Source organism: Vicugna pacos, chromosome 7 (genome assembly GCF_048564905.1).
Source record: "Vicugna pacos chromosome 7, VicPac4, whole genome shotgun sequence".
Lineage (NCBI taxonomy): Eukaryota > Metazoa > Chordata > Mammalia > Artiodactyla > Camelidae > Vicugna > Vicugna pacos.
Genome location: NC_132993.1, coordinates 37,642,050 through 37,657,157, shown reverse-complemented (window position 1 = coordinate 37,657,157; position 15,108 = coordinate 37,642,050). Strand labels below are relative to the sequence as shown.

Sequence of the window (15,108 nt, the reverse complement as noted above, 5' to 3'; positions counted from 1 at the left end):
TTTTTTTCTCACTGTTATTTTGATTTGTATTTCCTGACTACTTGTACAAAGCACCATTTTAGTGTTTTGTTTTTGACAATGTTCATTTTCTCTTCTGTGAATTGCCTGTTCACATTCTTGTCTTGTTTTTCTGCTGGGTTCTCTGCTTCCCTATTTAAAGATTAGGCACATCAAGTTTTTACTGTCATATGGGTGGCAAAAATCTTTTGATATACTTTATGGTGTCTTCTGTCAGAAAAAAATTTAAATTTATTTAGTTAATTTTATAGTAAAATGTCAATATTCTTCTTTTTCCTTCTGCATGTCCTGTCTCATCTGTAAAGGTCTTCCCCACCTCAAAATTATATAGTGCTCTACAGTAACATAGGTTATGGTTCAGAACCTTCCATGATTATAGACAGTAGCTTACCTAAGCAGGGAGGTATATTTTTGGTAAACTTTCATGTCCTGCATAGCCAGGAGGGGAGAATAAACTTTGTTTATCTATGAGGAAGGCTCTAAGTTACAATCACTAGGAAATGATGTGACTTGCAATAAATCTAAAATCGTGTCCCCGGCATTTACCTCCCTACCCTCTGATTCTTGGAGAATACCACATAGGTCATTTTATTTTGCTAAACAAAAAAATGTAGTAATCAGAATATTTAAAAATTGATTTTTTTCCCATTACAGTTGATCAGTTGATATTTCAGCATTCCCTAGTGGTTAAAAAAAAATGTCTTCTGCAATATTACTACCAACTGTCAGAAGATACGAACGTTCCTATTATGCAAATTTCAAAGCATTCTAAGCTGGCTAAACATTTACCACATTTACTCATACGTCCCATTCACCTTTTGAGCCTTGATTTCCTAAGATATAAAACAAGGGGTTAAGAATATAAAAGATCTTAAAAATACTTCCCAGTTCTAATGTTTAATAATTTTATAATTCTCTTCTTTCCCAAATCCTTAAGTGAAGTGGATTCAAACCAATCATCACATCTTGGTAGGCTTCGTTCAACATCGAGGTTTTCACCTCTGTTTACCAAAGAATGATGAAACATGCAAAGCTCAAAGAGAACACAAAAGTAATTATAGCTAATTCAAAATGATCTTAAATTACCCATGGAATGAGTTTTCTTATTGTGTAAATGCTTAAGAAAATTAATATGAATAATTTGGAAATAAATCAATTAAGAGAATTCCCAGTCTTGCGTTTGAGATGTAAGCTTCAGCACCTGCTAGCTGGATGAAGAAATGCCCACCAGGCCTGGCTGAGAACTGAGCATCCTCCCCTAAACTTTGGAGTGGGAATACTCTGGAGCATTAAGGGAAGAGAAAGTAAAGGTGAGAAAGCATGAGGATCAGGAAGGCTGAGAAAGTTCTCAGTTGGGTCCTTTCAGGCTGTTACAAGCAAATAATTAATGCCTAGAATTTAACTCTTTGTCTGTCAGGGCCAAGACAAAGAATATTTTATTTACTACATTGTGAACTTTCCAATTCATTCCTGCAGCTGTTGAGACACCTAACACAGAGCCTCGCCCAGGGCAGAGATTCAAAGGGTATCTGAAGACAGGTGGAAACATTAAAACTACTCAGGCAGACAACACCTCACATCATTGCTACTCAGACCTCCAATCCACTGTGAACAACTTCCTTCCCTGGCACTGTCTGCCTCTGCCCAGATGCTTCCTTCTCCTCCTGCCTTGGAACCTCACCCTGCCCTGAGAGTCACCCCGTCCTGCCCCAGTATGGCTTCAGGCCTGGAGCTGAGGCCCACAGCCTCCTCTATTATCACTTTCAGGCTGCTCCCCAACTCTTCCTTAAACCCTGCTCATCTGACTTCATTTCTCTCACTTGCCCTCCTCAGAGCTGTCATCTTCCAACACTCCAGCTCATTCCCCACTACTCACAGCTTTCTCTCGCCCCACATGCACACCTACCTTCTTAATTCTCTGTTGAGCACCTCTGGAGAAAATTACACCTACGTGCAAACCTGCACTGTCCTAAAATTACCAAAACAAAAAACACCTGTCTATCACAAAGCCTCATGAACTCTGCCTCCCAAACATCTCGGAGCTTGTCCGCTTCTCTCCATCCCAGCCCCACTACACTAGCTCAGGCCACCGTCCTCTTCCACACAGACAACTGCAACGCCTTCCTGAGCAGCTTCACCACATCTAGGCTGGCTCGTCCTACAATGCATTCTCTACAGTAAGCCATCATTAAAAGTGAATTAATCCAATCACACTAACGCTATCCACTCAGTCCTTCACTGGCTTCCACTGCCCTCAGGAGCAAATTCAAACCCCTAAACATGTCTCAAATGGCCCCCGCATACACTTCCAGACCCCTTTCACTATTCTTCCTCCTACACCAAAACCTGTTCTCCAGATACACTGTCCTTGTCACAGTTCTTCAAACTCAATCACACCAACGAAAGTCTGCAAAATGGCCTGGTGTGCAACAGGATTGACAGCAGAGGTAAGGCAGTCCTAGGGAGAGAAAATGCTGGGGTGTCCCAGGGACACAGAATGCTAGGGTGCAAACAAAGAAGTACGAGAACGCCAGAGATATCCTGAAGAAAGAAACCAAGAGGATTTTATGACTACTCAGATTTCTGTGGTAACTAAAGGGAAAAGCCATGGATAGCTTCTCAAGGTCAGACCTGGGCAACAAACGGTGAGGTTAAGTGTAATTTGCTGAGACAGTGACATAAAAAGGGGCATATTTTGTAGAAAAGACACCAATATTTTCAACCAATAACTTTCATCAATTAATGCATGCTGAAGAGAAATACTTACCTTTTAAATATTCATACACAACTGTTAGACCAAATGATTAAAGATGTACTAGCAAGCCAAGTTAATAGAACATTCAAAAAAAAAAAAACCCCAAAAAACAACATGGAGCTGGAAAAGTCTGAGCTGGCACAATTCACAGCCTGCTTAAGACACATTTTTAACCAAAAATCCAGCCTGCGTAAACAGTAAGTGCTTGATTTTTTTTAATGAAGAGCCAAAAAATGTCAAAACAATGGAAGCAAAATTAGCATAAAGAATTAGAAATTCAACAACTTCTTAAAGGTGGGGGTTGGAGGAGGAGTAAGAAATTGATATAAAAAGTTAGTCTATTCTGCCACAGAGCCTATGAGTCTCTTCATAGGTGATTTGGGTTGGGCCATGAGAAGACAGGGTAGGAAAACTGGTTATATTAACTATGACAATTCACTTCAGGATAGAAAGAGGGGCATTAAGCAAAATTAAAAGGGAGGTGTGACATACAGGTTTGAAGACTAATCTTTTAGGCCCTTAAGGCTTCTGGAACCTATCTAGAAATAAAGTAGCTAAAAATTTCTGGTATCAAAGAAGCCACAATGAACTTCGAATGACCAAAGAAGATAACAGAGAAGAACAGAAAATCAGAAGGTGATTTTCTTTGTACTCTGTGACTGGTTGGCACCTCATGTGGGAGAAAAGGCACTTTCTGATGAGTAGTTGTACCTACCAAAGAATGGCCAGCCTTTTCTCACAACAGCTGAGAAGCAAGGGAGAACTGAGTGGAGAGAGAGAGAGAAAGGTAAATATTCAAAAGAAAAGGAAGAGTCAGGGACAGATCAGAGATACTGAGCAGCACACGTTAAATGTAGAGAAGTTCATAGAGAAGATCATTAAAAATTCTCAAAAAGCCACCTTCATGCAATAGAGGGAATGGAAAAGAGGGACAGGGAATACTGGCTCCTGCCTCAGGGAGTGCAGCCCAGCCCTCACACCTCCATGTCCACAGGAGGTAGGGGGCAAGAAAGTGCCACTGGTACCTAGTGTCACATGTGCACTGAGTGATTAAGAATCCAATGTACCCACGCGACTGTCCGTCTGCAGAGGTTGCTGAAGCTCGTAAACGAAGGGGCTACAAGATGATCACAATCCCATCGTTTTATAATAAAACCCACTAGTCAATAAGCCCCATCCATCTTACAGCCTTCTAATTGGCTTTCACAAGCTACCTCGTTCTTAAATACAGATGTCAAGCTAAGGATCACCAGGCTGTGAGGAAGCTTTCAATGAGAAAACAGAAACAAGTACAAATTCAAGGGGGACCTGGAGGTAACAGAGACAAAGAAAGAAGCAGAAGAAAACTTCAACTTCAGAATTCTTTAGGAGAATTAGAAATCGCATAGAAAGTACAATAAAACATAACAGATTACATAAGGGAGGGGGAAAAACTAGAAAACTAGATTTCAGCCCAAGAGTTCCTTATTCCAAACAGTAGTATTTTGAGAAAAAGACAACAGAGACAAGAAAGTCATCAAAGTAATAATACTAGAAAGTTTTCCCCAGAACAGAACGTAGGTGTCCAGATGAATAGAGCCCACAGTGTCCAAAGAAAAGAATGAAACACCTACCACATCATGACCTTTATTTGAGGCATGCAAAAGGAGAACCTCAAAGTTGCCAGAGGGGGAAAATGAGCCACATACAAAAGGAACTGATGGCAGAACAACACCCGACTTTCAAAAAGCTATATTGAATCTTAGAAGTCAGTGGGACAAAATCTGAGGAAAAATAAAATACTAAAACCAGCCAAACTAGAAACCAGGTGTAAAATTAAAGTTCTAACAGGCAAGCCTAGAGAACGGGCAGTCTAGGGTGGAACCAGAGGACAGAGGGCTCGGGGAGGGAGGGAGGCCCCAGGGCATGAGGGTGGGAGAAGGGAAATGATGAGTTTTATACATTTGGCAAAATATAAAGCAAGTGTTTTGTCGTTCAGTTGTGGTTTAAAATTAATGAGTACATAGAAAACTAAGGAAAACAAAATAATAGGCAATTATTAACTATAGGAAAAAAATTATTACCACATAAACAATCATTTACCCCACTTGACTCAGCAGTGAGCAACATTCAAATGGTCATAATAACATAAATATGGACAACTGGTTTCCATGTTAATATCACTGAGATTTCAAAGATCTAAAAGTGATTTCTCTGGACAAAGGGGTAGGTGGGTGGTGGAGACAGATGGGGCAAGAGACGGCTGCTGTATTTCATCACAAAAACCCAGTAATGCCAAGGTCATATACAGGCACACAAAACAATGACAATTCATTTTAAAAACATCTAATAAGTTTCATACCCAGTTATAGAACATAATAAAAAAGAAAGTTCAATAAACTTATTTGGGGACCTGTTGATATTTGTCAGACCAAGAGCTCTGAGTAAAAAAATCATAGAAGTCTTCCAGATAACATTAAAACAGATGTTCTCACTCATCACCAAAGGAAATAAAACAGTGCATTTTATTAATTTTGGCTTGAAAGCTACTAGAACAAAAACTTCAAAAAACAGACTGAAACATCACAAACCATCAGACTATGGGACACAATTCTCCCTGGAGGAGGATGAATCAGGGAGAGACATGCAACCACAGAAATACATATTCAAGGAGAAAGAAATACTACACATAGTGTGCTACCTTCCATTCCAATTTGTAATGTGCTGACAAATTGATTCCAAGAAAAATTAATGGATCACAAGATCACATGTATGAGAACTAAAAATGGAGCAAAACAGGATCCTGATAAACAGCAACATTAGAAAGAGTAAACTTCTACGTGTTAAACTAAAATAAACAATGTCTAGAGTTTTTCAAAACTAAACAATATAGCTCATTTAAGGGTATATACATTGGTGGTAAAGTTATAAAGAAAAACAAGGGAAAAATTAGCCCCAAAGTTAGGATGCCATTTCCTCCACGGCTTGGGAGAAGGGAAGGAAATACATTAAAGAGGAATTTTAAGTGAATGAAAGGTTCCACTAATGACAAGAATCTTAATCTTAGTGATGGGTACATAGGTATTTACTTAACTACTGTTTAAAAATATATGTAAAGATTTTTATACAATTCCATAGTTTGGACATATTTCACACATAAAAAAGGTTTCTAAGAGAGGATAGTGGATGATTTAGTAGATAGTGTACTCAAATCACAGAGATGCCCTTACTCAATAACATAAAATGGCCTAGTGAGAGAGAATTCCAAATTCCAGAATAACACTAAAATCAAACTACAAAGAATAAAAGCATCAATGTTACTTGCTTGATTTCTGCCCTTGGGATCCAACAAGAAAAGTTTTTGGCATTTATCCATAAAAGAATTTTATTTTCCAGGAATATATGAATCTCCCCCCAAAAGAAGCAATAGGGACTTTCCTAACTGCCTGCTAACTACTACTACTGTCTTGTGGTCCCTCCTCCCTACAGAACAGAGACTTACACACAAGGGGTCTGGAGAAACTGGCCTCCAGAAACTGTTAGTCTGTGGCTGTTAGGCCAGAAACTGTTAGAGTATCTTGTGAAATAAACAACTGTAACTATGAATGAACAACATAGCTTTTAGAAAATAATTAACAGTTGGTATTTAAAAATATATATTAAAATACTGAGAATTCCAGATAAAAAGGTACATTATGAATAGGTTGTATTTGCAAAAACATCTTACTTCATCTTCTCAAGTGAGAGCTTGGCAGCCCAGTCACATTTCACCATTTGGCAATGTTTTCTATTTTCCCTTCTACTTCCATTTCAGGTGAAATGAAATGGCTTATATGACTTAAGAAAACTTACATTCATATTATTTAAAAACAAATATATTTCTGGAGTTTAAAATGTCATACTCAATCTGCCTGTAAACTTCTAATCTGCTAGACAAATCTCAACTTTTATTTCTCAATATATAACACAATTTACAAAAAAGTTCTAAACTCAATTGAAGATATCCTCCTTTTTATTCTTACCCTACATGTTAAGAAGTCTAAAGTTTATCCGACTTTAAGAAATTAGAAGGGTGACTAACCTAACCATCAAGGAGAAAACATTAAGAACTACCTCGTAATCTGAGACTTTTAAAAATGTTCATATCAAGAACACTTAAACATGAAATGAAAAAAAAAATTGATAGAAAAAATGATGGAAGACTTGATTCAATATACGATAAAGCAGGGTCACTACCAGAGTACAATGTACACGCATGCCCCTGGGGTGTAGGACAGCAGTCAAGGCTTCCCAGAATGCAAGTGACTGCTGGATGCACAAGAACGGACGCTCATTTGGGGATGGGCGGGGCTAGGAAGAACCTATAGTTTAGGATGTGTCTGGACGGACTAAAGAGATCATTCAGGGAAATGAAAATGTGTGACCCTCCTAGAGGCTCTATATCCAAGCACAGCTCCAAAGAGGCCACCAGGTACAAGAGTCAGACAACAACGAAGGGGCCAGCTGCGGCACAAGGCAGTAAAGTGCGTGGAGCTGAAGCAGGATGCAGCCCCAGGGCCGGGAGAAGAACCAGAGGCAGCTATTTGGAAAGACCCAAATCCTCTTAAGGTGAAATTACTCTGTCCTGCTACTCTAAGCAGAGAGCTGTCTGCAGATTTTTTTTAATCCTATAATAAGAAATGAGACTTTACCACTCAGCACATGCACATGTATACACATATATACAATAAGCAACAAAGAGAAGTTTCTCTAAATAACAGCTACATTATAAAGTGTGGTATCCTTTATTATTTACATTTGTAATTTTTTCTTTTTCATGTAAAAAATAATTGCTGGGCCCAACTCACTAAATTGATTTTAAAACCCACGACTAGGTTAGGCCCAGCAGTTTGACAGACTCAGTGCTGAGGGAGTCACTGGCTGACTATGGGGACAGGTAGAAGTCAAGGGTTGCACAAGACCATATCTCAGCCTGAATCCTATCCCTCTATTGGTCAAATTTCTGATTTTCTTCACTTGCTATGGAAGAGGTTTCAAACCAGCCTGGCATTAAGGTCATCCATCAACCAGCCCAATTCACTTTTCCAATTTTAATCTTCCATAATACCTGCTCAATAATCTGCATCCCAGTAAAACTATTCTGCTTGCCACACTCTTTCCACATCCCAGATTTTCCACCTTTATCTCTCCCTGGGACTCTCTTCTCCCCCACCTATCCAAAATGCTCTGATCCTCCAAAGCAGAGCTGAATCAACTGCTCCACACAGAACAGAACAAAGTTCCCCTGCCTCCAGAACTGTAAGCACTTCAGTCCTTGCTGTCTATCTTCCACTGACATACGCCCACAAGCACTGCCATCACTCACCTCACCCCTCACCGTGCTCTCAGAACCTAAACACACAGTCTCAAAGAGAGACTGCTTGGTATGCACCTCATGTGCTGACGGAACAAATGAACACTCAGCTCCCACGGAGGGAGACCACTGCGGAATGGGGACTAAGAAATGTGGGTCGGGGCCCAAACCACCAAGAACTGCTCAGCTAAAGCCAGAACCTCCAACCCTCCACAGCAGACATTGTGCCTTCGGCCTCTGAAACAGTTGTTATCATAAGCATTAGAAGAAAATGATAACTGAATGTTTACTTTACTAAATCTTTAGAAATTCTTCTTTCAATTGAAAAAAAAACAGCTTAACTATAGATTAGCAATTTAGTAATAACACCATGTTCCACATTTTAACTTCTCTTACTTAAAATCTAATCTCTCACATGTAATAAAACTATCCATAAGACAGCTTGGCAGTACTTAGCAAAATGAACAGATTCCCCCCAAATTCATCTAACTTTGGCTTGTCATGAGACAAGGCACATTGGCTTTCCTTTCCTTCAAGTCAGCTTCCTCTCCAGATACTTATGCTTAAGTTACTTCTGTGTGTCTTGTTTCAAAGAGAAATTTTTTCATATCATCTTTTAATCATGAATTTTCATTTCAGTCTCCCCCAATTACATAATTAAAAGAACTTTCTTAGAGCAAAGTCAGAAATATTAGCATCAAAGTATCTTAAATCCATATGCAAATGTATTTTAAGTTGATGTTCTAATAGCTTCCTCATTTGACAAATATTTATCAAGCTGACTGCTATACACGCAAATGATGAGCTAGGAATGCAGTAGATCTTTGAGGTACTAAGCTGAGAATGCCACACTTCCAAAGCAAAGAAGATAACAGGATAACAGCAGATTTACATACATTAACCCAAACTGAAAATCATATACACATATGCTATACCTCTGTACCACAAAGAATCAGTAAGCAGTGAAAAAGAAAACTCTAAAGACACTCTGAAGGTAAAATAGTTCAAACAAGTAAAGTCAGGAATTGTCAAAAAAAAAGAAGGTGAAAAATAAATACAACTCAAAAAAATTGTCAATTTTTTTAGGGTTAGGAATATTGCTCAACCATGAAGTAAATGAGGTCAGATATTAAATATCTGTATAGAATATATCTCTATTTTAACATCAGCAAAATAGTCATTAACATCATTTGACAGTGAGTGCTCCTTTCCTCTATATTTTATATAAACAACATAGATTGCTTATGTTGAAAGCCTCTGAATATTTAGTATTTATCAAATAATTCCCATCATGCTCTACTTAAACCTTTAAAATTATTTTAAATTTGGGTGGCTATGCCAATGATACAATCATTCAAATGGGAAATAATTTTGTATCTACATGTAAATACATTAGAAATGACATTGTTATAAAACTGAACATCTGAGTCAATCATCTCACTGTTTTACTATTCTCGTATACATTATTATAAACACATACTTTAAATGGATAGTCTTACCTTAAATATGTGCCATATATGAAAAATAATGCCATCATTAGTCCATTTAAAATAAAAATCACAGCAACATAAAAGCAAGCAGGATCTCCCAATCCTTTAAAAATTAAAAAAAAAAGTTCAAACTATAAATTAATTTATGTGTCTGACAATTTATATTAAAATATGCTTATTTTGAAAAGGACTGCCAAATATATTAAATGGTTGCCTTGGTTCCCATATGAGCACATGACACTAGCATGGAACATAGATGAGAACAGAGTAGTAGCTACAGTGTTTTTAAACAGGGCTGCAAGTTCATGGACACGCCTCGTACAGAGGTGGCGGTCTATTCCCCTGCTCTCAAGACTGGTTGGGCTTGTAACTACTTCAGTGGACCATAGCAGAAGCCGTATTTCAAGAGCCCATGCAGTATCCAACTTGGGGCCCTGAGCTGCCACATGAAAAGCTCGACTACCCTGAGGTACTATGCTATACAAAAGCCCAAGCTGCACAGAAAGGGCACATGTAGGTGTCCCAGGTGAGTCTCAGCTGGGCCAGCCTTGCAGGTACTCCAGCCCAGGAGCCACAATCTAAGTGAAGTAGCCTCTGGTTAATTCCAGTCTTTCCAGCCATTTGAGTCCAGCAGAGTCCTCTGATATTGTGTAAACAAACAAATCGTTCTATACCCTGCCCAAATTTCCCAACTTAAACATTCGCTAAGCATAATGAAATGGTTGTTTATACCACTAACTTTGCAATAAGTTTATTAAGCTGCAACAGGTAGCCAGACAATATCATAGAAACTTGCCTTCACAGCTTTCAATAGGGCTGAGTCCTTCTCCTCTGGTAACTGTCCAACATATCTTGGTTTGAATACCAATCAAGTCCATTATTTTGGTATAAATCCTGTACCAGCTGGCTAAGATTACCTATTTTTAAAAAACAGAGACATTATAAGAAAAAATATAATCCTCAAGAGTTTTCTTACTAGAATATTTCGAGATATTTTGATAATTATCAAATTTTCCCTTCCTGTGCCATTCACTTGGGTCTCTTTAAATCTTGTAAAAGGAGCCTCACAATCCCCTACATAGATTCTTCACTGGTGGGTCTTCATCCGTTCATCCATTGGTAAGAATAAAATATAACAAGAAACATGCAAGATTTATAATTTCCAAATGCTATAAAAATCTACTAAGGGGCATAAAAGAAGAACTGAACAAATAGAAAGATACTCTGTCTTCTTGAATAAATCTAATTTTTTAAGATGTGAATTCTTCCTCAAATTAATTCATAAACGTAAAACAATGCTAAGCAAAATCCCATGTGTCTACCTAGACATGTTATATAGAAAAATAATAAAAGGAAATAACTGAAGAAAATGTCCTACCACATAATAAAATTTGTTACTTACACTAATTAAAATAGTGTGATGCTGGCACAGGAAGAGCCAGACAGACCAAAGTAACCATGGCGGAGTAGTGGGGAGCCACCCAGATCCCTCTTCAGGGATGAGGCACTCATTGCCCCAGCAGCTGGGAGGGTGGGTGGATGGCTGACAGCTCTGGGCTGAGTCTCTCTCTGGGAATTACCCTCTGCTGAAAAGTGTAAATTCACTAAAAGTCACACGCCCTACCCAAGGGCAACTGCATCCAATGTCTAACTAGTCAATAGGGAAAGATGTAAAGGCCAGGGGTTCTTGCCTCAAGGCAGGACAACTGTGCAAGGGCCATCCCAGCTACAGAGCTCCCCAAGGGATTGGCTGAAGCTTCTGTTGTGACTGTATCACAGCTCATGTCCTCCTTCTGCCTCCTTCCTTTATCCCCTTTCAGATATTGCCCCCAAGGGCACTCCCCTGTACACTTCCTGTATGCAGACCTCCATCGTAAAGCCTGCTTCCCAGACTTCAACCTAAGGTAGTACTGAGTACAAAGTCTAAAAGCAGGTGCAAGCATACATGCAAAATAATTTTGTTTTTTTAAAAAATGAACAATTTCTATTTATTTCATGATATTTAATATTATGTTATAAAGTTAATGCTAATAGTAACTAAATAGTTAAGTATTTTAAATGTGGATCTTGGTAGTATTTCAGTTAAGAGAGATTTATTTATTTATTTATTTATTTTTATTGACATATAGTCAGTTTACAATGCTGTATTAATTTCTGGTGTACAGCATAGTGATTTAGTTATACATATATATTCCTTTTCATACTCTTTTTTCATTGCAGGCTATTACAAAGTATTGAATATAGTTCCTTGTGTTATACAGTAGGATCTTGCTGTTTATCTATTTTATATATAGTAGTTAGCATCCGCAAATCCTGAACTCCCAATTTATCCCTCCCCACCTCCTTTTCCCCCTGGTAGCCATAAGTTTGTTTTCTATGTCTGTGAGTCTATTTCTATTTTGTAAATAAGTTCATTTGTCACAAAAGAAGCAGGGAGAAGATGGACCACTCATCTTACACAGAAGACCATTTTCAAAACATGTAAGGTTAGATTCTTACCCCCAAACTGAGCATCAAAACAAATTCCAGATAAGTTAAAAATCTAAGTATCATAACTATAATTATAATAATTAATAATGAAGTTTCCTAACATTACGAATGAATGAAAAACTGTAAATTTAAAAGATTCATACACATTTCTGAAAAGAAAAAATACATTTATATCGTACTATACAAAGCTAAATAAAAGGCAAACAAAAAGCTGAAGAAAATGTTTTACCCATACGGCATAGTACTAACATCCTGCACATAATAAATGAGCTCTTAGAAAATTTCAATAGAAAAACAAAGACCATGAACAAGCAATTATTTTTAAAAGTGAAAATTCATTTTTAATATTTAGCATTGAATAAAATATATATGCATACATATATATACAGCAACGAACAAAACATATCATGTAATCTCAATATTTTTAGCCTGCTAAACCAGCAAAGATGCAGGGAAACAAGCATCTTCAAAAACACTGCTAGCTGGAACTTCCATCAATATAACCTATCTAGAAAACATTTTGGCAATGTGTACCAAAATCATTAAAGCATATATTCCATTGAACAAAATTGTTCCACATCAACAAATTTATAATTTAAAAAACCATAACAATGTGTGTAAAGATTTCACTTCAAGGATGATTATTGCTGCTTTAGAATATTTTAAAAGTTGAAAACAACCAAAATTTTCATAGAAGATGGACTAAATAAACAATGGTAGATGTATATACAGCCATAAAAAATGATGCTGTTGAAAGAAAGATGACTTAGGAAGATGGCTTTAAATACTCTTAAAAGACAAAAAACACTTATGAAAAGACATGAGCCATGTGATCCCATTTCTGTAAAAGTCAATGTGTACACAGTTATAGAAAACATTCAATACACAGTGCATTAGTTAGAAAACACTGAACCTTGGTGGTTATTTATAGGTCTGCATCTCCTCCATCTCTATTTCATGATTAATCAGTCAGGCTAACTCAATTGGTCTGGAAGTTGGACTCCTCTCACTCAATGGGAAAAGACCGAGAGCTCTGCTCAGTGCTGGTACTGAGCCCGGCTTGAGATACCACAGAGACCAAGGCAGCCGTGGCCCTGGCATCAGACCGCATGCTGACCAGCAGCATCAGCACACTGAGAAGGAGGAACCCAGGGAAGTGTTCTTCATAGGGGAACCTTATTCCAAGTCAAGGAGGATGTCACTGAGAATGTTACATGCCAGCTTGGCCCTGGAGAATGCATAGGGATGCATTAAATGAAGGCAGGGATGGTGAAGGAGAAGCCCCCAAAAGTTACTGATACCATTGCCCTCCTACCTCACCTCCTGGTGGACCACCCCTTTCCTCCCCCCTCACAGAGGAAAGTACATTCAATTAAATGCAGAATCCCGGATAAGGAAGAAACATCATTTGGAAAATGACATATAAAAGTAATGGTGTTCCCCTGCTATAATCCCTATTAAACAAAGCAAATCCAGATAGTTTTCACATTTTCTAAACCATGCAATCATAATAATCATTCCCATAACGTCAGCTAAAGCCCCTCCCAAAATTAATGATACCTTTTCCATATTCCTTTCTAAGAAAAGATACACATTTTCTTTAAAAAAAGAAGATAAAATTTAATATATTGATTTATATCTTAGATTCAGAATTAGCATTTAATATAAACAATACTTTCAAAAGTGAAAAAAAAATCACAATTGAAAAAGTATCTTACCTCAGGGTAAAGATTGAACCTTTTTAATGTGTTAATAACAAGGGGGTATTCAGTCAGCTTATCATTCATAATCATCCATACTCCATTCAAAAATGAGGGTGCTTCCACAATAGTCTTAAAGTAGGAATAATACAGTCCCTGAAATAAATATATGTTACAGTTATAATAAAAACTACATAACTACTATGCCTCTTATTAGCTATCAAAAGAACTTAAATACACTGTTTTTGAAAAAACAAAAAAAGCATTCATGAAAATAACAGCTACAATTAATTTCACAGGTTTCTAATCACTAATAAATCCTCAGGTTTTTAGTATAACCTTGTCTTAATTGAAGCAACTGAGCTCAAAATAGCTTCAAAAATAGTTTCCATATTTAAAAAATAACATAACTCAGACGCATCCTCCCTTTAAGAAACCCCTACAACCACCCACACTAACTGAAGTGTTGGAAAAGGCTACCTTTTGAACAGGATGAGTGACTGGTTTATAGGGAAACTTAAATTTACCATGAACCGAGCAATCTTCCCTAGCCAAAACTGTTTCCCCCTAACTGCTTGTTTGCATCCCTAAAATGGTACTATCAGCATCTTTCCTCTAAATTTACATGTAAAAATACAAGTATATTAGGAAGGCTACACATGGATGCATTACACATAAATTACATTCACATGCCAACCAATTTTACAGACTATTTTCCTTTCTTTCAGCTCAGCATAAGAGAAGAGCCCTGCAGGACTGGGGCTAGGAGGGTGGAGGAGAGGGACAGCGATAGTACCCCCATTTTGAGAAAAATAAAAAATTTTTTACTTTGGCATGCTACTCAGGAAAGATATCAAGGTTGGAATAATACATGGACAAAAAGTAAGGAAGTACTAGAAGCTTTTGAGGGAGAAGTGGCAGCACAGGGCAAGACATGAACACAGAAAACAAAATCATCTCTATACAACTTTGCTGAGAGCTGCCGCAGCAGCCAATAGCCTTAGCTGTCAAGCTCTAAACTGGGTTTAAGGCTTACAAATATGAAAGTGATTTGCCTATCCAGAAAAGGAAAAGAATGGTTCTTGATACCATGGTATTTAGCTCTTATATCACTATTTTTTAGAAATTTCCTACTGTACTAGGTTGAATAATGTCCCCTAAAATTTTATGCCCACTAGAACCTGTGAATGTGACCTATGCAGAATCGGATGGGTGTGTGAAGAGGAAGATGAAAGAAAAATGACTATGTGTTGTTGAAGTTGTTGAAGCTGGGGGATGGGCACGAGAGAGTTGTCTAGTCTTTCTACTTTAGAATATCTTTGA

The 15,108-nt window shown here is 37.7% G+C and overlaps 1 protein-coding gene across 5 annotated transcripts in view; it reads right to left on the bottom strand.

The window, feature by feature from the left end:
• Positions 1 to 15,108, bottom strand: part of DPY19L1 (dpy-19 like C-mannosyltransferase 1) — an 84,610-nt gene that overhangs the window by 55,517 nt on the left and 13,985 nt on the right. For all 5 annotated transcript variants that reach the window (XM_072964688.1, XM_072964686.1, XM_072964685.1 and 2 more), the window contains exons 4-6: positions 13,804 to 13,941; positions 10,392 to 10,512; positions 9,605 to 9,698 (exon numbers count right to left, since the gene is read on the bottom strand). In XM_072964688.1, the coding sequence (XP_072820789.1) occupies positions 9,605 to 9,698; positions 10,392 to 10,512; positions 13,804 to 13,941 (353 nt within the window). The remainder of the gene's footprint in view (positions 1 to 9,604; positions 9,699 to 10,391; positions 10,513 to 13,803; positions 13,942 to 15,108) is intronic.